Source organism: Rhododendron vialii, chromosome 5a (assembly GCF_030253575.1).
Source record: "Rhododendron vialii isolate Sample 1 chromosome 5a, ASM3025357v1".
Lineage (NCBI taxonomy): Eukaryota > Viridiplantae > Streptophyta > Magnoliopsida > Ericales > Ericaceae > Rhododendron > Rhododendron vialii.
Window position 1 is genome coordinate 10709546 of NC_080561.1, and position 22512 is coordinate 10732057.

Here is a 22512-nt window from a genome sequence, read left to right on the forward strand (position 1 = left end):
AATAAAAAGTAATATATTGTAAAAAAATGACATATATCATAAAAAGAGAAATAAATAATTACTGTAAAAAATAAGAATATCAGCGGAAAAGGGGATAATAAAATGGGACGGAGAGAATAGCCCATTCTAACTAAAATGTGACATCAATTAAAAAGTAATAATACTAATAAAATGTGACATGGCGATCCAATCATATAAAAACCAACTATTTACGACGTGGGTGTGTGAATGAGTGTGATGTTAGAATTATTGAAAAAGAAGAGTAATTACCAAAGTAGGTCCCACGGGCCACAGGAGGGCCGGCCCATTCGAATGACTCACGCCGTATGGCCATCTCACCAACCCCCGACCGGTCGGCGGCCGGTCCAACCACTTCTTAAGCTAGCACCACCGGTTCAACCGGATACCTCCTCCCATATATACCCCTCGTTCTCTCCACCCAAAGACTCAGGTAAAGCAACTGCGATCCAAAGGAATCCAAAGCAAGTGAGAGAAGAAAAAAGAAGAAGTAATCAAGAAGTTCTTCAATTCGCAGCAATGGCAGCCAAGGGAGAAACAGAACAAAACCAGAACCTTAGGCACCAAGAGGTCGGACACAAGAGCCTTTTACAGAGCGATGCTCTCTATCAGGTACTAATCCCATTTGCTTATCCACTTTCTTTCTGGTTCATTTCCCCCCAAAGCTTGATGGGTCTGTTCGGTTTTCCTCAAATCGACTTGGGTTTGTTTGGTTTTCCAAAAATTTGATCTGGGTTTGTGTGCTTTTCCCCTAATTTGAATTGGGTTTTGTTTTTTGTTTTCGGCAGTATATACTTGAGACCAGTGTGTACCCGAGAGAGCCGGAATCGATGAAAGAACTGAGAGAGGTGACTGCCAAGCATCCATGGTGAGTTTCATGATCTGGGATTTTGAATTTTCCCGTATTGGATTTTTGTTGATTTTTTGAACGGTGAAATGGAAACAGGAACCTCATGACTACCTCTGCCGATGAAGGGCAGTTCTTGAACTTGCTTCTGAAGCTGATCAACGCCAAGAACACCATGGAAATCGGTGTCTATACTGGTTACTCTCTTCTTGCTACTGCCCTTGCTATCCCTGATGATGGAAAGGTAAATTACACAATTCCCCTGCTTTTTGTTTACCGCGTTTTCTAGTTTAAGGTGAATAAGTTTAAATTTTTTGGTTCGACGAGAGGGACAGAATAGAGAAATCTCTTGTGAATCGGTGTTTTTTTCGAAACTTGTCAATCTTCTGGAGTCAAGACTGCAAAAGAGATGGCCGCGGCGCAAGAGAAAAATTTCTTGTGAATTTCCTAATTTTGGCCTGGATCGCCTATCTTTGACCGGATCAAGCACGGAATAGTTGATGTGCGCGTGAGCAAATCCGGATAACCCTGACCAGTGAAAAAAAAGAAAGATAAAAAGGAAATACAAATCGAATGTTACAACTTACACAAATTCATAAAATGCAAAAATGTATCAAATGTTCTCTTTCTGATATTGCTATATCAATTCATGTTGAAGGATTTTTTCCCAAATTTGGTTGGCTGTTCCACTTTTTTCCAAAAAGAAATTTTTTGAAAAAGAAGGTAATTTCAAGATAAAAAAATCATGGGTTTACGCAAATAATTTTTCTATCAAAATGAATCTTATTTGATAAATTTCATTGAAATCTTTTAAACGGTGCAAAAAAAATTGAAAAATTATTTTTCATTTTCGTTATATTTAAATTTGAAATTACCTTTTTAAAAAAAAAGAAGGTTTTAGGGAAAAGCGAACCAGACCTGCTCTCTTTAATTTGTTCCATCTCTCTAGCAGAGATGAATGGAAATCATAAGTGACCAGGAATTCAAAAAAGGTAACTAAAAACAAAAGATTTGAAAGATGTTCTAGGCTGAGTTTTTCAGATATTGCAAACATAGGTGGATCCAACCATGGTGGGGTATAACCAAAAAGTCATAAATTTCTGTTCCTTAAATCCTTCCTTCTCTTTTTCTTTGCATTTTCTCTTGAACCAAACAGGGGGAAAAAAAAGGAAAACAATCAAATGCAACAATATACTAACTAGAATCTTTCTGGATTCTGATCCTGCAGATTTTGGCAATGGACATTAACCGAGAAAACTACGAAATTGGTCTCCCCATAATTGAAAAGGCCGGCCTCGCCCACAAAATCGATTTCAGAGAAGGCCCTGCTCTTCCTGCTCTCGATCAAATGATTGAAGATGTAAGATTCATCAAAATCTCAATCTCTCTCTCTCTCTCTCTCTCAAATTTTTGGAGCAGTGTTACGGATACTGCTGTCCGAACACAAATCCAAATCCAGATGTGTTCAGAGTTGTTTGATAGACATGAGACTCATAGAATATTTGTGGTCTTCACACGATACACGTGAACCTACACATGGATCGGCTATAGATACATTTTTTGGGAATTGGAGATTCTACCAAGCGGGAGTGCTTGGCAGCGGTGCCGAGCAGCTAATCCGGTCATTCATCTCATGAAGCAGTGGTGCTGAGCGACTAATCCGGTCATTCATCTCATGAATCAATGGTTTGGATCTTGACTGAGGGCTAAAAAAAGGCCAGTTTACTCCTGCCGGGATAACACACACGCAGAGGTTGGATTTCGAGCGAGACAAGTCACACAGGTCTATCAATCCAATCCGAATCCACCAACATGGTATCAGGGCCATCCACTCCCTCCCTGTAGACGGCTCAGCTCTCTATGCGCTCAGATTCGATTCGAGCTGTCCATTCCGAGATGAACGAACGGAAGTTGCTCGGTATCCCGCTTGGCAGGGGTGCTTGGCAGCATCCCCGTGTCCCATCTTTTGAAAATTATTGGGTGCAAATGGGGTACAACTAACGTGGTAACCGACACGAACATCTGGGTCGTCAAAAAATGCAACTGACGGCCTGAATTGAAATACGCTTTTTCTTTTTTTTAAATCCGTTCGATATTTTCAATCCGAACATGTTGCATTTTGAATGGCCCGGACGCTGCTCGGGTGCTTGACAGCATCCCAGCTCCCATTTTTTGTCCGGAACATCTGCCTTCCAATTACTTTCCAAAATTTGACTGTATCTATATGGGATCGATTTACAGGGGAAGTACCACGGGACGTTTGATTTCATCTTCGTGGACGCGGACAAGGACAACTATTTAAATTACCACAAGAGGCTGATCGATCTGGTGAAGGTCGGGGGGCTGATCGGATACGACAACACCCTGTGGAACGGATCCGTGGTGGCCCCGCCCGACGCTCCGATGAGGAAGTACGTCAGGTACTACAGGGACTTCGTGCTGGAGCTCAACAAAGCCCTCGCCGTGGATCCCCGCATCGAGATCTGCATGCTCCCCGTCGGCGATGGGATCACCCTGTGCCGTCGCGTCAGCTGATTCTGCCCCAAGTTGGAGTTACAAAAATTCTCTCCTGCGTTTCTTTCTCTTGTTTACTACTATTTGTGATGAACGTTGTGCTTTTGTATTTCTATTGGACGGTGGAGAACTGTGATAGTTCACATTGGACGCTTCTGATTTGTTCTCATGTACCTTACGAATATAATCGTCCGCAGAGGTGACCCATTTGTCTCTAAGGCTTTAAATACTAAGAGCATGTACACCAGATAATGTATAATGCATTTTTAGTTATTTTAGCTAAGAAGAACAGAAAAAAATCAGAAAAAGGCAAGTATTTTCCATTCTTAAACAGTGGTTAGCTACTTCTGCCGAAGATGGACGCCTACTCTTCACCAGCTACCCCTTAAAAAATTAGGCCCCGTTCCAGAACGGATAATAAATACTTATTTTTTAAGAAGGCAATTTCAAACTAAAAAATAAAGGGTTTAATGAAATCTAAAAATATGCAATATGGATCTTGTTTGAAAGATCTCGATGATATCTATAATACGGTGCAAAAAAAATCAAAAAATTATTTTTCATTTACATTATTTTTTAGTTTAAAAATGTGAAATAAGTACTTATTTTTTAAGAAGGTGTTCTGGAACGGAGCCTTAGTCTCTCTCACCTCTTCTCTCACTCAAATCACTATTCATCTTCTCACACTCACTCTCTCTCTCAAAGTAATAATATTTTAATAAAGAATATGTTAAATAAATAGTGTTGGTACAGTATTGAAAGAAATGTGAGTAGGTAAAATGAAAAATGTGCACTGTTCACATTTTTTTTTGCCTAATTGATAAACTTGTTCTAAGAATGCTGAAGCCATATTGGATGCTTGCCAATTTGTGGCCAATTTTGCCAATTTTGCCCCTCAATTGGAGAGTCCCTGGTTATGCCTATCGGGATAGTTTCGCCTTTTTAGCTTTCTAATGTGCTGCTGGCATCGTTGACGGCTCGCGACGTACGCGTATAGATTTTTGGCTTTTGTTTCTCTCATTTGCAGGAGTAGATGCTTCCAGACGCTTTGAAGAGATATTGGGGTTCCTTTCCTTGTCCTTTCCTTGGCGGTGAAAATCCCGATCAGCGGTTGCACATACCTATTTTCTATTCCTGGTCTTGTCGGCGGCCGTGACTCGTTGTGTGAGGTTCGATTCTTGTTTCTTTGGTTTTCTCCCTTTTCCCTGTTGGTATTCTTTGCTTCTTCTTTAGTGCGATGATTCTAGGCGTGGGGTTTTGTTTTGCGGGAAGTTTTTCTTATCGCCGATTTTATATTTCAATTTGACGCTCGTCTTCTTTCTTTCCAACGTCATCGATAGGTGTTTAGGACCATGTGTTTATCTGGTTTGCTTAGGGCTAATGTGTGCTGTTTCTTCTCGCTTCGAATTATTGCTGGGCTGAGTTTGTTTTGTGTGAATGATTTGGGTTTGAAAAAATTGTTTCCAAATTTTGGTTGGGTTTGGTTTCCTTGTATAGGGTTTGTCGTTTGAACCCTTGAATTGGGATTTTAGTGTTCTTGTGCTTTGTCGATGGGTTTCATGGATGTTTTGGATATGTGCTTGCATAACTATTGGTTTTGGGAGCTTTCTGTCGTGGGCGTGACTAAGATAGAAGCACTAGCTATTAGTTTTTGCCCTGTTGGTGAGTAAAATAAGTACTTATTTCACATTTTCAAACTCAAAAATAATGTAAATAAAAAATTATTTTTTATTTTTTTTGCTTCGTATAAAAGATTTCGATAAGATCCATATTGCTAGGAAAATTATTTGCGTAAATATATTATTTTTGAACTTAAAATTGCCTTCTTAAAAAATAAGTACTTATTTTCAATTCCGGAACAGGGCTAACCATTTTAGCTATTTTTAGTTTGTTATTGTCACGACCCTGATTTGCCCCTTGAGGTCTTAATCATGACAAATGCCAGTGATTTCTCACTAAGGCCAAATCACAAATCAAATATCATCTAAGCAGGTGATAATCAAAAGGGACTAAACATAACAGCAGAAGCAAGAGACGACTTTTATTGATAATGAACCAAAGTCTTACATAGGTTTTACAAACCAAAAGATAAACCTCTCAGAGCGGTGTTTGCTTACAAACTCAAAAGCTAACAAACCATGTAGAAAGCTAAGTGTTTACAAGCTTAACTTTCTTTCTACAAGTTTCCAAAAAAAATACAACACATCCCAAAAGTAAACACCACGCCACCCTACGCGTTGCTTCTTGAAAGGTGGAAAAGAAAATTCATAAGCCAAAGCTCGTGTGAATGATTAATACTTAACTCACATGCCTTCCATGGACAATGCAAAATAATTTGATAATATTTCAAAACAAAGAACTCAAATCCATAAGCCAATTATAATGCACATTCTGCTATTCAAAATTCAAAAGCTATCGGGCGTCCCCGGTAGTGGATAAGCTAGACGTCTACGCATTATCCCAAAACACAAACCAATCTCAAACACCTTTGCTAGCCATTAAGCTGTCCCCTAGCAAGACCGGATGTCGGGAATGTCATTAGATAGATTCGCAAATATTTCACAAATAGGTCCACCTTCTATTGGTATTCATGGAGTACACAATTTATAAAACATATTCAAATAAGCTCGATAATGAAAACAAGTTCAAAACCATGTGTTTAGGTATTAAATCACTCACCTCGGCTCTACGAACCACCCGAACTTCCTAAAACAATTAGACAATAAAAACATGATTAGAAGATGCTAAACAAGCCTATCCTTATGAACATAAGGTCCTAAGGTAAACATATGAAGTTAAACAACCAATCTCAGGAAATAATTTCAGAATCTTCAATTTCATCAACTTCAACTTAAAATCTGACTTTGCACAGAAATAACTAAGGTACAAACTCCATATACTTTTTAAGGTCCATGAATCTAGTTTCAAAATCAGAAATCGGATAGCAATTTCATCGCCTGAGCTCAAAATTATGGCCGTTTTCCTAACACGTGTCTGTGCAGTCAGCACAGTCCGAAACTGCGCGCTGCAAGGTCACAAATTTTTACAGAATTCAATACTTCGAATATGATTCCGAAATTTTTACCATAGATAGAAGACTCATAGAGGAACTTTCAGTAAAAATCTCATAATTTTTGGAGCTTAGGAACTTCCTCAAAAAAAATCCACAAAATCAGGACAGATACAAAATTTCTCAAATCTGCAGATTTTCCAGAAATTACATCTTGTTCTTCCTGTAATTTTCAACTCTTAAACCCTTCCAAAATACTTCAAACTCACATCAAAACCTACTAATCATGCTCAAACTCATAGATATAAAGAGCTACTCCAAGAACATCGAATCCATGCATCAAAACAGGTTTTAAACACTCAATCCAAGGGATGTCAAGTTAGGTTCTTGAGTTCCTTAAGAATTCAACCCTAAAATTCAAATTCAACTTAAATCAAACATCTAGAGCATTGAATTCAGTCCCTAAGATATGAAATTTAACATACAAATCAGTAAAAGAAACATGCATTACCAAGTTAAATCTTCAATTCCAAGCCAAGCAAAGTTTTTCCCCAATTTTTTTCCCTTTCTTCTTTCCTTCTTTTTGCTGTTCGGTTCACTCTCTCTCTCTCAACAGTGAAAGATAGACAAAGGAAAGAATAGTGTAGAAGTTCTCCTGTTTTGTTTTACTAAGCTAACAGAAAAGTTATTAGATGCAAGTGTGACATGTGCTAACTTGTATTTCAAATATATTTAACTAGCAAGTTGGGCCAATAACTCATATAATAAGCCTAAAGCACAACACATAATTAACTCAAGTCATATTTAAAAATTAGGGATATTACAGTTATATATGTACTTTTACATTCTTTTGTGGTGCATATAGTTTTGTTTGTGCAGGAGTGATTTTGTTATAGCTTTTCCTGTGTCCCATGATTGTTTATCCCTATGGTTGTATAGCTATTGACTTTTCTTGCTTCATGGTGAAATATCCCTATCGTACTATAGCAATGGTTTTTCCGTGCTTCATGGTGAAATAAGTTGGTTTGTTCTTATCAACCGCTTTGGTTTGTCTGGTTTTAAGCATGATTTTGGCTGATTCTGGAATGATTGCTATTGCATTTTCTGGTTAGACCTTGCTTTTATCGTTTTCTCGGCTTTTTCTGTTTTGTTACAGGTTCGGTCTGAAGTAAAATACTTGTTTAGGTTGTGGGGTGTAATGCTATGGTGATTCAATTGCCATTTGTTTGCTGGACTCTCGAGACGCATCCAACCTCTATGTATGGTGTTCGGCCCATGTATTTGTTCCTTATTGCTTGAGGCGAAAAAGTTGTTGCTGCAATATCATATCCGGGAGAAAATGAGAATCCAATTTACAAACCACACCACAAATTCATTCGTGACTATGGCCAACGATTGGGATGCATGCTAATTTACAGTGGACTTCAGAAACTGCTTTGGTAGTTTGGTTATGCTGTTGTGCACAATAGGAATTGTGCACAACAGCACTGTAGGTATTTTGTTTGTCATCTCCATGTATTAAAATATACATGTACCTGCTTTACTTCATTTTATTTCTAGATTAGCCAAATTTTTTCCACAATGATTATATAAAGCATTGGACATAGCTCTTCAGAAGAAACCAACTGGTGACGACGTCATCACAATTGTCAATGTAACGACCCGGATTTTTGACCCAATTTTTTTTAATACAAATTTATATTGTTAAATTTCTAATTCAATAATTAATTAGATTGAATAATTAAAATATATTATTATGTGTATAATTGATATTATTTACACTATTGTATAAGATATGTATTTAAACTTTAGATATACGAATCAGTGATTCATATTTATCTTTTATCTTTCCTATCTAAACCCTAAGTAGAACTCTATTCAAACTAACTCTCCACTTCTCTATCTCTCATCCTATACATAAAAGCGTCCAGATACATTCTCACCCTGTACATACATGCGTCCACATACATTAGAATTGAAACCCCCCCCAAATGTGGCACTTGTCCCCTATCTTTTTATCGTTATCAGTATCACTCTCCTTCCTCATTCCACCACTTTTACACTTATCCTCTCACCTTCTTACTACCTTATTCTCTCTCATTATACATACCCACATAATCCAAAAATTGAACACCAGTATATTATTTTACTCTAAATTATATTGTTGAGTCTAGAATAGAGAGAGAGAGAGAGAGAGAGAGAGAGAGAGAGAGAGAGAGAGAGAGTTGTGAGTTTCGTGGATACACCGCTGCTACGGGCCCTGTTGGAATGCCGCCGGACGCAGCCCCGAGATTTCAAAACCACCACGGCGATCTACGAACACCGTACAACACTTATCCGGACTTAGAATCGCGTTTGAGGTAGCTTTCCGAAAACCCAAAACCTTTATCTGCATTTTAATGGAGTTACTTAGATTTAAAGTTTATTGAAGATGATGATTTGCTGTTAAATTGTTAATTTATTTTTAGTCCTGTTTATATTAAAATTTAGTCCGGTTATGCTGAAATGATTAGTGTTATACCCTGTGAAAATTTATGATCGTTTAACAAGTGTTTGATTGTGAAATTATTATTGATGTTGCACTGTTAATTTGTATTTGAGTGGATGTTTACGTGTTTAATAAATTATTGGAGTAGATAAATATTTATGAAATATTAACAAGAATATTTTACTAGTAAAAATTTATTTAGATTGTAAACAAGAAATATTTTAGATTATATATTAGTTAATCTTTAACTCTAATAAATATTGACTAGAATAGCCTCGCATAATTTTGTTCTTATGAAAATCTCATATTAATATGTAATATAGTTAGTAAATACTAAATTTAGCAATAAGTATTTTTCAATAAAAATAATTAGTTTGTAAAATCTATGAATAATATGAAAGTTAAAGAAAATGTTTAAATAGTAGAAATGTTTTATAAAATTTCTAAATGAGAGAAATAGACTTAATTTTAAGTATAGTAATTAATTGTTTGACTGAATATTATTTTGTTACTCGCATGATAAATTCTATGACATGATTAATTTTATCGCATGGTTATATGTTGTTAGTACTTTTAGTTGAAATGTTGAACCGTGTGATATTTTGTTGTGGCTGTAGATTGGACAAATAGGTTCCCTGGGTGGTTACGAGTAGTGACTCATGTAGACGATATTAAGTAAATGGAAATTGATAAAGTGTTGGAAGTGTGATTGTGTGGATTGTGATTTGAGCCATGGTGATGGCAAGGGTAACCTATGGGGCCCTGTGTTGAAATGGGTTACCTGAGGGGCCTGGTGTTGTGACGCTAACGTATGATACGTCATGGGAAGTTTCTCTTCGAGGAAGAGAATGGGTCCCATGAGACGGTTATAGTTAGTGAGACGTTAATGTATGATACGTCATGGAAAGTTTCTCTTGGAGAAAGAGAATGGGTCCCATGAGACGGTTATAGTTAGCGTGGGGTAGTGGATGTCCGACCCTAATGTACGATACGTCATGGGATGACTCGATCCTCCTGTTATGGTCTTAAGTGAGAACATACTCGGTACATAACTTAGATGCGCTCACCTAGGACCCTGGTGCAGGATAAGCAAGAGGAAGGGTGGACCCATGAGACGATTGTAGTTAGTGGATGTGGGAGGAAAGGATCTCGTGGAGATGATCCTTAGATTTCATGTAAGATAATGGATAGTAAAGAAAAAGACGATGTGTTATTATTTTGTACCTTCGGTGTATTATGAATTATTATATTGTTGATCTGCATATTGTGGTATTGGGTTTTAGGATTTCTACTTAGTGAATTATCACTCAGGATACGTTTGTATCCTGGCAAATCGTTTGCTTCGGCGTTCAATTTGCCAGAGTGTGCAGGATTCCACAGTGGAGCAGTTGATACAGGTGGGACCCCTGAAACGGAGTCTGGGCCAACATTGCTTGGAATTTCGTGTCAAAATTAGAGTCGCTCTGGAGTTGCTTTTATTAAGTAAATGTACATAGATTTTTGTATTATTTTGAAATTGTAATTTTTGTATAAGGGTAAATAGGGGCCTAATAGTTTGTAAAATTCAGTGTATTTTAGGGTTAATGCTTCCAAAATCCCTTGAGAAATCGGGGCGTTACAGTCAACTTACCAACATCAGTTACTGAGGTAAATGGCTTTTAACAATAGCATAATTCACATTCACTAGAATATGCCACCACATCCATTCTTGAACATAGCTATCGTCTCATAGTTTATCTTCATACCCTATTCATGCTAGCCTAAATATCCAAGCGTACAAGGCACCGTGAAAGTGGTTGACTTCAACCAAAATTTTTACTGCTTGTCCAGTTCAAACTGCAATAGAGCCACTTATGCATATGGTGATGGCGGCTTTTGGTGTAACTATTGCGACAAAAAAGTCCCACCATTGCCCAGGTAAAAACTAAAACCAATTGCACCAATTCACTTGATGTCATGTTTTCCACGTTTTTATAACACTATTGCCGACAAACCCATACACTTGGAGAGAATTTAGAGTAGATAAGCCTCTCTATTCTCTCTCTCTCCCTCCCTAGGATTTTTTAAAGGTGCATTTTTAAAGGGTAGTGATAATACCAAAACTGTTTTTGTTGGTGCCGAAAATCCAAATTATTATTTTTAGTGAATTTTTTCCAGGATAAAAATTAATATCTCCTGTTATGATGTATGATTTTGAAAGAAGGATCTGTCCAATTATTAATGATTTGAATTTGGACAATATTTTGATAAGAATGGGAAGCCAAACTTGGACCATAGTTTGTGATGAAATGTCTTCAGAGTACTCTTTCTTCCGTGAATTTATTGACCTGCTGAACCTGTGGTGGACTAATTATGTTTTGGTTACAATGCTCGCCAACCATAAAGTAAGAGTTATCGTGTTTGATTGGGAAGACAAGAGTGAAAGAATCTATGAATGGTTTTGACTTCTTTGGATTTGCTCATGTGTTTTTAGCAATCCCCAAAGTAATTTAGGAAGATCTTTGTTGGAAGACAACACTGCTGTTCTTTTGCTAGCTTGCTCCTTGGTGTACTGCGTATGTATATATTGGCATATATTACGAACCTAACGAAGACATTTGGTGTTTTTAGATAGTACTACTAGTAATATTGACTGATCTATGTGCAGTCTTATATATATATATAGAGGAATTTTCAAGTGAGGGATCCCTCATTTTGTTAAAATGAGGGACTTTCATTTTCCGATCAAAATTTGAAAATCCAAACCGTTCAATGTGTGCAGAACGTAATTTTAAGGGTCCCCGCGAGAAATCAGCAACAAAAATGACCGGGAAGGGCGTCATCCGAGCACTTTTTTTTGAACCGTTCAATGAAAACTGCTCGGATGAAGCCCTTCCCGGTCATTTTTTTTGCTGATTTCTCACCAGGACCCTTAAAATCATGTTCTGATCACTTTGAGCGGCTCGGATCATCGAAATTCAATCAGGAAGGGGAGTCCCGCATTTTAATAAAATGAGGGATCCCTCACCGGAACCTAACTCTATATATATATATTGGCGTTGTTAGATTGCAAGAATCTGATCTATTATGTTCAGTTATGGTTAAAATTTAATTTAGGTATTAGAAAAATTGTGTCTGTATATTGGTATCCTATTATGCTATAACATGCATTTTTGTTTAATATTGGCTTTATGGAGATGGCTACCGCTATTGTATATTGGTTTAGTATCGAATCGTATATTATTCACAGAAAATACTTAGCAGATGATACTCGCGTTATCTTTTGTGTCTCATGATCAATTTAATCACAGATACAACTGGATTCATCCCTGCAACTATATTTGCAAAAAAGGCAGAAAAGCTCTACAACATCACTGCAATAGAAATGGTCAACAATACAACCAATGTATGCTATACAACACCTTCGTCTTGTTACATGAACACGCCTAAATTAGATACGGTACAAACAACTAACATAAAACACCATGCAAGGTAATCTGTCGGTGGAAATGATCAAAAAGCTATCGGCTCCCAAAAATTGTGCTATCATGCTGAAGGCATCCATGCACACATATGGAGCAATTTCCTAATGTATATTCAGTGTGCACTCTATCTTCAGCCTAACTTCTGAGCAACAAACACTTGGAGAAGTATCAACCCATAATCTAGAACCAAACACCCTAAAGAAGCGTGGAGCAAAAGCGGCCTGCACAACAAAATCAGCAACAAATGATGACACCATGGAAGAAGATGGACCTGTTACACATTTGAAGAACAAGCAGAAGAAGGAATAGCTTCATAAATGAAACCTTTTGTCGTATCTTTTAAAGTAGTAGACATTGCAGCAGATTTTTTGGTGTGCATGATTTGCAGCTATATATCTTTACTATTGTACCTCTTAGACTTCCCTAAAGCTACACGGCAATCTTTTGGTTCATGTCGTTTGCCTTAAAACTCTACCAACTCTCTTCCATGTAATTAACTTGGCTAACGCTTCGAACTATTGTAAATATATAAAGACTGCTTGCACAACAAATTCAGCTCTTACAATTCTGCTACTCTAAAACGCATACAACACCTCCTCCCAATAATAGGCATGAGACTCCTCGTGCTACTCACCTAGTTTATTCTAATTTTTGGTGGGGTGGGTTGTATTGAACTGAAGGAGGAGAGAGGGATAGAGTAAAGAAGAATCTATATAATAAAATAGATCTGTGTTTGAATCCAATAGATAACTAACGTTCAAGATTTATCCTCTTCTTCTGCATAAATCTAGACCGTTGGCTTAATTGATGTAGTGCTCTCTCCCTCTACTACAATTCTGTCATTACCATTCTAAGAACCCAGAAATTATTCGATTCCTATGGGATTTACAGCATTAAATAAAATTTGGAAAGTCATCACCTAATTTCTCTGTGTGTGGAAACCTCTCTTTTTGTATAGTGAAAGGAGTAATTTATGCCATCTCTCTTCCCAAAACTAAAAGGTATGTGAAATAATAATTCTTTAAATGGTGGACAAAATAATGGATATACCTAAGTACGGGATATCCTTTGCATTATAACCTCAAATTGCACGTGATATCCTTTCCATACATGGTTAGCATTTTCTTTCTAATTTACTCTCTCCCTCTCACAAGTATACTATTATTCTTCTTTACTCTATCCCTCTCTCCTCCTTCAGTTCAATACCATCACCCCACCGAAAATTACCTAAGTCTGCTTCCCAGACTGCAAGAATTGAGGTGAGTGGTTCCTAGATTTTTTTTTTCATGGGCGGTCTCTAGATGTTTTTTCACGGTTTCTCGATTTTTTTTGTTTGAGATGTGGGTCTCTTAATTTTGTTAAGAACCGTCACTCCATTTTTTTGGTTGGCGATGTGGGTCTCTCAATGTTGCAAACACCGTCACTCCATTTTTTACATGTGGGTCTCTTGATTTTGGGAAGAATGCCCAATAATTTACATGGGATTTCTTAATCATTATTATCCATGATTTGTCAATTTACATGGGATTTCAAAACATACTTTGGTGCTCTGTTCTTTTTTTGGCTTGGGTTGTAGCTAATTTGATTAAATTATTTTTGTCTCTTCACATCGGAGTAGGTTTCGAAACTAGTAGAAAATGGTCTACTATGAGCACATATCTTGCTCATTTTTTATTCTTTTGCGACAAGAATTATTCACACGGATAGATTTTTCTGCAAACTAAACATGGTTGCATTCAAATACAGTATTTTTCTGTAAGGTTGTTAATTAGTATAATCGATTTAGATTTTAAGGTCCGTGCATCGTATGAGATATTTAGTTTGATAGGGAAACCCAAATGGGAACACAAGACTTACCATTCTTTTATTTCCCGTTTAATGGTTGATTAATAATATTGTTCGTTTTATTGCCAAGTCTTTTTTTTATGTGTTTCCTATTCTATTCTTTTTTTATGTATTTAAAAATTATGGAGCCCCTTTCGATACTTCTTCTTCTATGTGTTTAAAAATAGTGGAGCCCCTGTCATAAAATTTGATGTCTAGAAAGCCTAAAATCAAAATGACAGAGAAGATAATGATAAGAGGCATGTGTACAAATAATTGTAAGCGATTGGGGTGTTTACTCGAGATTTAGGTACGTTTAAATCTATTGTGTTGATTTCATTCTTTTTTACCATTGTAATGAACTAAACGTTGTCGATCTGCCAATAAAAAAAAAGTTATTGTTATTAATTATCATAATTATCAGTGCTTTGAATGAGCAAGTCGCTGTTGGCATGAATAAGTAAAATAATAAGATCACGCCTTACTTTCGAATGTTCACAACTTTTTTTTTTAAATAAAGAGTGATAATTTATCATGTCATACTTTTTACGAGAAATACAACTTTTTTTATTTTAACAATTAACATTGTTGTAGTATTTCATTACTTTCGTTAACGACTGACAAAAACAATCTATATAACGAGTTTTAAATTTTTTATTATATATATATATATATATATTTGATTTTAAAAATTATTGATAATTATTCGTGTATAGTTATTTATAATCATAATAATTTTGCTTCGATTTGATAAAAAAACTGGTTATTTTACATTCTCCTTTCTCAATTTCTTTCATAAATAAAAATAAGCACGTGACAGTTGAAATAGCCTAAATAATCAATTCAATGTACAAATGTAATGAACTAAAAAGCAAAAACCTTATGATATAACAATTATTATATGTTCCGATAAAAAATATATGTCTATTATGCCGGCCACCGGTAACAAAATCATGGCTCCGCCACTGTATACAACCGACATGTTGCGTTATTATTTGTCACATAGTTGAATTTGTTGGACAGATGTTGGTATATTGTACGCAAGTTCAATATTAATTTGTATGTACTGATTGTTTGAGTAGTATATTGCACGCAAGTTTACTATTTGTTTCCATGTGCTGATTATTTGAGTCGTGCCTTCAGGCACGGACATATGCTAGAAACTGATAAAAGGGAAATGGTGCCATACAATACATACCTTTCGAGAAAATATAATTCTCATATCAATGTGGAAGTTTGTGCTGGAATAAGATATGTTAAGTATATTCACAAGTACATCTACAAAGGTCATGATCGTACCATGATGCGTAGTTACAAAAACTCTTGGGAGGCAGATGGAGAGACAAATTTCAAGACAACAGGACCTGTGTTGAACACTCTCTTTTTTTTTTTTTTTATGGTTTGGATTAATATAGTTTAGTTTGTATCCTATCAATGCACTTAACTATATGTGATTGGGATCATCATTGGTAGTGTTGTACACACGGGTAGGGGTTTAACAAATAAAACTTTTTGTTGCAGAGTGCTACAGGCATAGGTAATTAGCAGATCAAAGTTTTGTAATAACAAAAATATATTGCATTGAGACTGCATTGAGACTAACATTTTACCTATAGTGTAGCATGTGGTTAATTTGATGAGCTGTACTTGGGTTGTGACTGAGTGTTCAATTGGTTTTTGGTTGAGTATTCATTTTATTTTTGGGCTAGGTGTTCTAAACTTACTAGAATTAAGTGTTTATAGATATTTGGGTTAGGTATTCAAAGAAAGGCTAATCCAAAAAATTTACATTTATATTTTAAGCAAAAATAATTTTTTTTGGTGTGTATGTGACCATTTCTTTTAAGCTATACAGCCACCTCTATTAATGGATATGTTGCATTATTGTTTGTCGCATAGTTGAATTTGTTGAAGGGTTGGTATATATTTTTTTTGGGCAAATCAGCTTGAAATTAAAGGGAGGCTAACCGCTAGGAAGAAGAAAAAAGGAAAAGAAAAAAACAAAATAAAAGAGAAAAGAGCAAAATAAAAAGCAATATACACCAGGGGTTGGTATATTGCACACAAGTTCGGTATTAATTTGTGTGTGCTGATTGTTTGAGCCGTATATTGCACTCGAGTTCAGTATTTGTTTTTGTGTGTTGATTGTTCGAGTCGTGCCTTCAGGCATGGGCATACGCTAGTTATAGTATACTTGTGAGAGGGAGAGAGTAAATTAGAAAGGAAATGCTAATTAACCATGTATGGAAAGGATATCATGTGCAATTTGAGGTTATATTGCAAAGGATATCGCGGATGTAGGTATATTCATTATTTTGTCCACCATTTAAGGAATTATTATTTCACGTACCTTTTAGTTTTGGGAAGAGAGATGGCATAAATTACTCATTTCACTACACAACAAAAAGAGAGGTTCCAAAGAGAGAGAGAGAGAGAGAGAGAGAGAGAGAGATTAGGTGATGACTTTCCAAATTAGAGAGAGAGATTAGGTGATGACTTTCCAAATTTTATATTAGGTGATGACTTTCCAAATTTTATTTAATGCTGTAAATCCCGTAGGAATCGAATAATTGTTGGGTTCTTAGAATGGTAATGATAGGATTGTAGGAGAGGGAGAGGGAGAGAGCACTACATCAATTAAGCCAATGGTCTAGATTTATGCAGAAGAAGAGGATAAATCTTGAGCGTTGGTTATCTATTAGATTCAAATACAGCTCTGTTTTATTATATATATATATATTATATTATATAGATGTTATATGTATTTTTGAACACTAAAAGAGATAAATATTTAAGTGTAGTTATCAAAAAGTAGAGTGTAAAAATCAATTACCATAATATATGGAGACGCAATCTACTTATTCTGCCTACTAATGTATATGGAGACATAATCAATTATCATAATGTATATGGAGACGTAATCTACTTAATGTGGCCGTTTATTACAACATTGGACGGATAAAGATTGGTTGTGTGTTGTGTTTTACACAACGGTTGTGTGTGTAGCAGTCTTAGTACTATAATTTTAGTGTTCCGAGCATTGGTAAAAAATCTTGATGCAATTATTGTATCATGTTAGAGCATGTACACCAGGTATATGTATTTTACCTACTCAACAATTCGCTTTTTTCATTTTACCTATTTAAATTCCTCTTAATTCCACACCAATCCTCTCTATTATCATCTCTATTCTTATAGAATACAATAAAATATTATCCCCTCTCTCCCTCTATCAGTCTCTCACACTTCATTCGCAGAAACCCCAAACCCACAAATTGAGTTTCAATTAACCCAAAAATTGAAGCCGACGAGCACGCGTCGATCTCCACCGACTTCTGCTGCTCGTCAAGAATTAGATCTTCGTCCTTGTCAGATCATTGTCTGCCTCCACGTACCCTTCTAGAAACACCTAGTTGTTCTTACCTTTGTTGTCCTTTGTTTTCTTGGGGTTTCTTGAAAATCCAGTTGGTGGGTTTGCGTCATCTTCTTCCTCCATTGTTTCGAGGGTGAAAACTCTACTCGATCGAAAATCTCACTCACATATGGCTTGATTCGAGGGTGAAAACTCTACTCGATCGAAAATCTCACTCACATATGGCTTGATCGTGGATTCCTGGTTGATGATTCACAAAACTCTTTTTGAAGCAAGCGTGTCGTGAAGGAGAAGCGAAGAAGCAGAGAAATCAAGAGAGAGAAAATTTGTGTCAGTCAAAAATAATATAAAAAGGATTCCTAGTGAACAGTTGCTCGGGGTATATACCGAGCAATGGTACCGAAATGTATTTTTGCCAACCTTTTAGCTAACTGCTGTATGCTTATTTTTGGTTAATTTGTTAGGTAAAATACCTTAAAGAGACATTTGGAGAGTCTTGTGTACATGCTCTTATGCTGTTGGTGTTAAACACCTAGCTAGCGCTCTCCGCAGTCTCTCCCTCTCCTTTGAATTTTATTGCTCTTCATCCGCGCAGCCTAATTCCTACCATCATATTCCCTTGTTGTGATGGTCCCAAACAATTAATTTTCCCTTTCTAATTTTGCTTAAAATTGTAGTATTAAGAATGATTGTTATTGCTTGGGTTCTTTCAAGTCGGCCCTCTTTTGTCACTGTCTACCCGTCTAAGCCCAACATGCGTCTAACTATACCCTTCTAGGCCCTGTTTTAAGTAATCTGCCCAATATACCCCGCTCTCATGTCCACCTTCCCAATGATGTGCACCGCCTTTGCCTCCTCTTTAGATCCACCTTCGATCTCCTCCCGATCCACCGCCGCCACCTCCTTCGTCCATCACCCATCCTTCCCGACCTGTGTGTCAAACCCACCGTAGCTCCGAAGGTAAACCCACTGGAGCTCTCCACACCAACATCGACCAACTTAAACGTCGTCGCTCGAAGGGTTGATGTCAACAATCGATTTCCCCTCCGCTTTTACTATTGAATCGCCGACAGTCTCCTCAAACAGCTATATAAGTATATTTCTTGATCCAATATTACACACACACAAAAAAAAAACCATATCCCACGTGTATATATGTTGATCGATTGTATCCTTTTCTTCTTAATTTAGTTTGGTTTGATTCTGCAATGATACGAAAGAGTTGTTAACTATCGTCAACTGATTTTAATTATGGTTTTAGTTTACCTGATGAGATATGTTTCATGTTTGTTGTTGACATTTGTCGAGCGGAAGGTGTTAATAGCTACTACGTCCTGTTCTTTGGCTGCATTATTTTGACGAAAAAGATTTCACATCCCTTTATGTCTTGTTTTTTGTTTTGTTTTTTTGGTGGTGTGAATTCTTGATGTAAATTTTTGGGGTGTGAATTCTGCAAAAGGTGTGAATTTTTGGAGGTGTGAATTTTGCAAAGCAGTGTAGCCGAATTCATATCTGCCAGAATTCACATTAAAAATTCACATCCCAAGAATTCACACCTCCATAATTCATACAAAGAATTCACACCTCCAAAAAATTCTTATGGGTGATTTCTTAAAAATGGTGTAAATTCTTGGAGGTGCGAATTCTTCACAGAGGTGAAAAGTGACAAGGCTAAAATAGTAAAAACATCTTTAAAAAGGGGCTGGATGGAATAGCTCTACAGAAAGTGATTTGCATGGAACTTCAAGCAAAAAATGGTACCGGCCAGGAATTTTCCGTTTTTTTTTTGGACACTCGTTACCATAAAATTACAGAAATATAGCAACAAATCAAGGACGTAGAATGCTTGGTAGAGGGCATGAGTTTGAGTTTCGCTTACAAAAGTTGCAACAAAAGAAATTCATCCATTTATTAATGTAGTGTTCTCATTTTGAGGAATGAATACTCGCTCCCATGATACTCTGTTTAGATCCTTCAAAGAGAGAATTAAAATTTAAGTTTTTCATATACAAAGGGGAGCGGGGTGTTTTGTCGTATCCGGTATCTCGAGCAAAATATTGTCACATCTCAACCTAAAATTTCATAATCAAACACCATTAAATTTTGTATCTTGAACCACAAAATTTCATATGCTGGAACACAATAATTCATAAACTTGCATCTACTTCTGACTTACGCGCCGATGTTGAACCACAAAATTCATTGGTCCGACCACAAAATTTATATGTTGCACTACAGAAGTACATATATTGGACCACAAATTCTTATAAGACCAGCCCAAATGTTTTTACGTTGGACCACAAATAATTTTCCGTTATACTATATAAATTATCTTCCGGGTCACAAAAATTTCAATGTCCTTTTGTTTAGAGATTAAGGGATCCCAACATGAGGTCTTTGTAATTCAAGAATTAAGGTATCGAGTTATAGAGCCAAACAAGGCCTTTTTGGCTTTTTGTTTTGAGATGCACGTCAGGACATGCAATGAAATTTCTATAGATACATGTCCGGATCAATTTTGTCAGTTTCAGTTACTTTTAGATACTGAACCCTGCCAAATACGTGGAGTTCGATAGAGCATTGCTTACGCCACAACCTTGCCTTCAAATAAGGTTGAAACATCCCAAGTGTAGGGCTAGATCATCGATAGCATAATAACCGGAAAGTCCGGGATCGTATCCACAGAGAATCGAAAATAGCTTAATTGGATTGTAGATTTTATATGGTGAATTTCAGCGTTTAAGACGGCCAACTTAGTTTTGCTTTGAAAGTGGAAATAGTAAGGAAAAAGACTAGAAATGTGCTTTATGAACTTAAAAGAGGCAAGTCTAGGGATCATCTTTCCCATGACGAAGGCCGTTACCGGTTCTCGATTATAACTCAAGCGAGAGTCACGACCTTGCGCTCACGCCCGGAAGATTTAACTTCAACGATTACGTTTATCGAAAGATGTGATTAAACGAAGGTGAACCAACTTGTTTGACAAATTAATTGAACACATAGGAGGCCACGAGCCCTTAGTGAGCCGCTTGCCAAGACCGCTTGACTAAGCACCTTACCAAGGAGTTAACACCCCTTATTTAGACAAAAAAATGCAAGTTAAGCCCTATTCCGAAAATCATGCTTTTAAGTCCAAAGGTTTGAGAACCAAATAACCACCTAAGTTCTCGGGAAAGATTACCCCGAGACTTAACCAAGTAACTACTCACACATAGCTAACACATAGACCAAAGCATAAAAATGAGACATTATTTTTAACCGAAGAAATTAAAAACAAACTTGATATTATGAAGGATCTAGCTCATACAAACAACTTTAATAAACGAGAATTTAATAAAACGATGAATACCTTAAGGAGTTCTTGAAGAAATTAACACAAAAGCTTGAGAGCTTTTAATGGAGTTCTAAAAACTTAAAAGACTTAAAGTTGTATTGAATGAGAGAGAGATAAAGAAGAGAGAGGGTGGCCTATTTATACAAGGTGGCCTCTTCTCTCTCACAAAGTATCTCAAAAATATTCTAAAAGTAGCCAAAAGTAGAAAATATCCCAAAAGTGAAAGGTTGAAAAAGTAGCAAAAAAGTGGATATTTTCTATAGGCTGAACCGGTACTGGCCGACTCCCAATACCGGTACAAAGTCTTCAATTATGTTGAAAAGTCCCAACTTTGGACAACGTGTACCCAGTACCGGTTAAAGGTTGGCAGAACTTTAATTTTGGCCTTGCCTGGGATTGAACAGCCTGACGATGACCCAACGCCCTCTCGCCACTCAAATAATCACCCGACGGGACTTGGTGGGGGAATGCCTCACAGCCTTGGGTGCTCGGATGTTTCCGAAAGCAATCCTTGGTGACAAAAACCGCCGTAGTTCCACGTATTACCTGAAACTATCAAAACGCAACCTTACGTGCAAAATGGAATAAAAATAATTAATTAGGGAACCAAACGTTAGAAATTAAAGGACTTTAAGCACTAAGATTATGCAATCTTGGGTGCTTATCAAGCATCCGCATCATACTTTTTAAATTTCAGACCAAATTATACATCTTAAAAGATTACTTCATCACTTTGGCTAGTCACATTTAAAATGTCTACTGCATCAGATTCTTTATTTCAACTTATGGTCTAGTAATATATCAAATATAATATTCATGAAATGTTTCCTTTTTAATTTGTGTTTTAACTTTGAAATGTTTCATTTATTTATTTTAACCCTCATAGTTTTCTAATAAACACCCTTGCAATATATTTTAAAATATACTCTCCCATCCCATTTTGATAGTCACCTGCGAAAAGACGTGTAATTTTTGGACCAAAAAAGAAAGAACTTCCGGTCATAATTCAAAAATTATAAATCCGTTCATAATCTAAAAATTATGAACAACAAAAATTATGAATGGAAGTGCTTTCTTTTTTGATCTGAAAATTACACGTCTTTTCACGGGAATCTATCAAAATGTGACCGAGTATATTTTTGAAACGAAGAACTGTTTATGGTGAATGTGGTGTTGAAAATACAGATGTATTCAAACAAGAGTAATGTTGTTTGGCATGGATTTTGTGGAAAAAACAATGTAAAATAGTAGTATTAGTTTGCATTTGTTAATGTGATTCAATAAGTTTCGAGGTTGAAGCTTTGGGTTTTGTGCACTTCTCCTCGCTAGTCTAGCGCCACAAGGGGAGAAGCGAGCTTTATGCGGATGCTATTAGTGCAATATTAAGAACACAACTTTAATCACGAATTGTGTCTAAAGTAATTCGATGCCGGTGACTACACGTACATAAGACTGGCTTTTATAACGCCCGAAATAAAGTTCCCCTCTCTTCCTCTAAAATCATTGAATCAAATCCTCTATACTGAATTCTTTGTACCTCTACGCATTTTCGGCCATTGAATTACAAGAAAATTTTGAAACATGCTAAGCTCAAGCAATCTAATGACTTAAAACATCACGGTACAGATACACCCATTTAT

General features: G+C 36.4%; 1 protein-coding gene across 1 annotated transcript; it reads left to right on the forward strand.

Annotated features, from left to right (window-relative positions):
* The first annotated feature begins 245 nt into the window (after positions 1-245).
* On the forward strand, positions 246-3597 carry LOC131326939 (caffeoyl-CoA O-methyltransferase). Its single transcript, XM_058359855.1, has 5 exons — positions 246-630; positions 807-886; positions 965-1109; positions 2094-2225; positions 3107-3597. The coding sequence occupies exons 1-5, from the start codon at positions 313-315 to the stop codon at positions 3398-3400; spliced, it is 969 nt and encodes a 322-aa protein (XP_058215838.1). The 5' UTR covers positions 246-312; the 3' UTR covers positions 3401-3597.
* Positions 3598-22512: the final 18915 nt, after the last annotated feature.

Excerpts from the sequence above, each read along its gene's own strand:
- LOC131326939 (XM_058359855.1), top strand. The coding sequence starts at position 313 with ATGACTCACGCCGTATGGCCATCTCACCAACCCCCGACCGGTCGGCGG. Across the intron at positions 1,110-2,093 it reads CTATCCCTGATGATGGAAAG|ATTTTGGCAATGGACATTAA; the intron begins GTAAATTACACA and ends CTGATCCTGCAG. Across the intron at positions 2,226-3,106 it reads TCGATCAAATGATTGAAGAT|GGGAAGTACCACGGGACGTT; the intron begins GTAAGATTCATC and ends ATCGATTTACAG.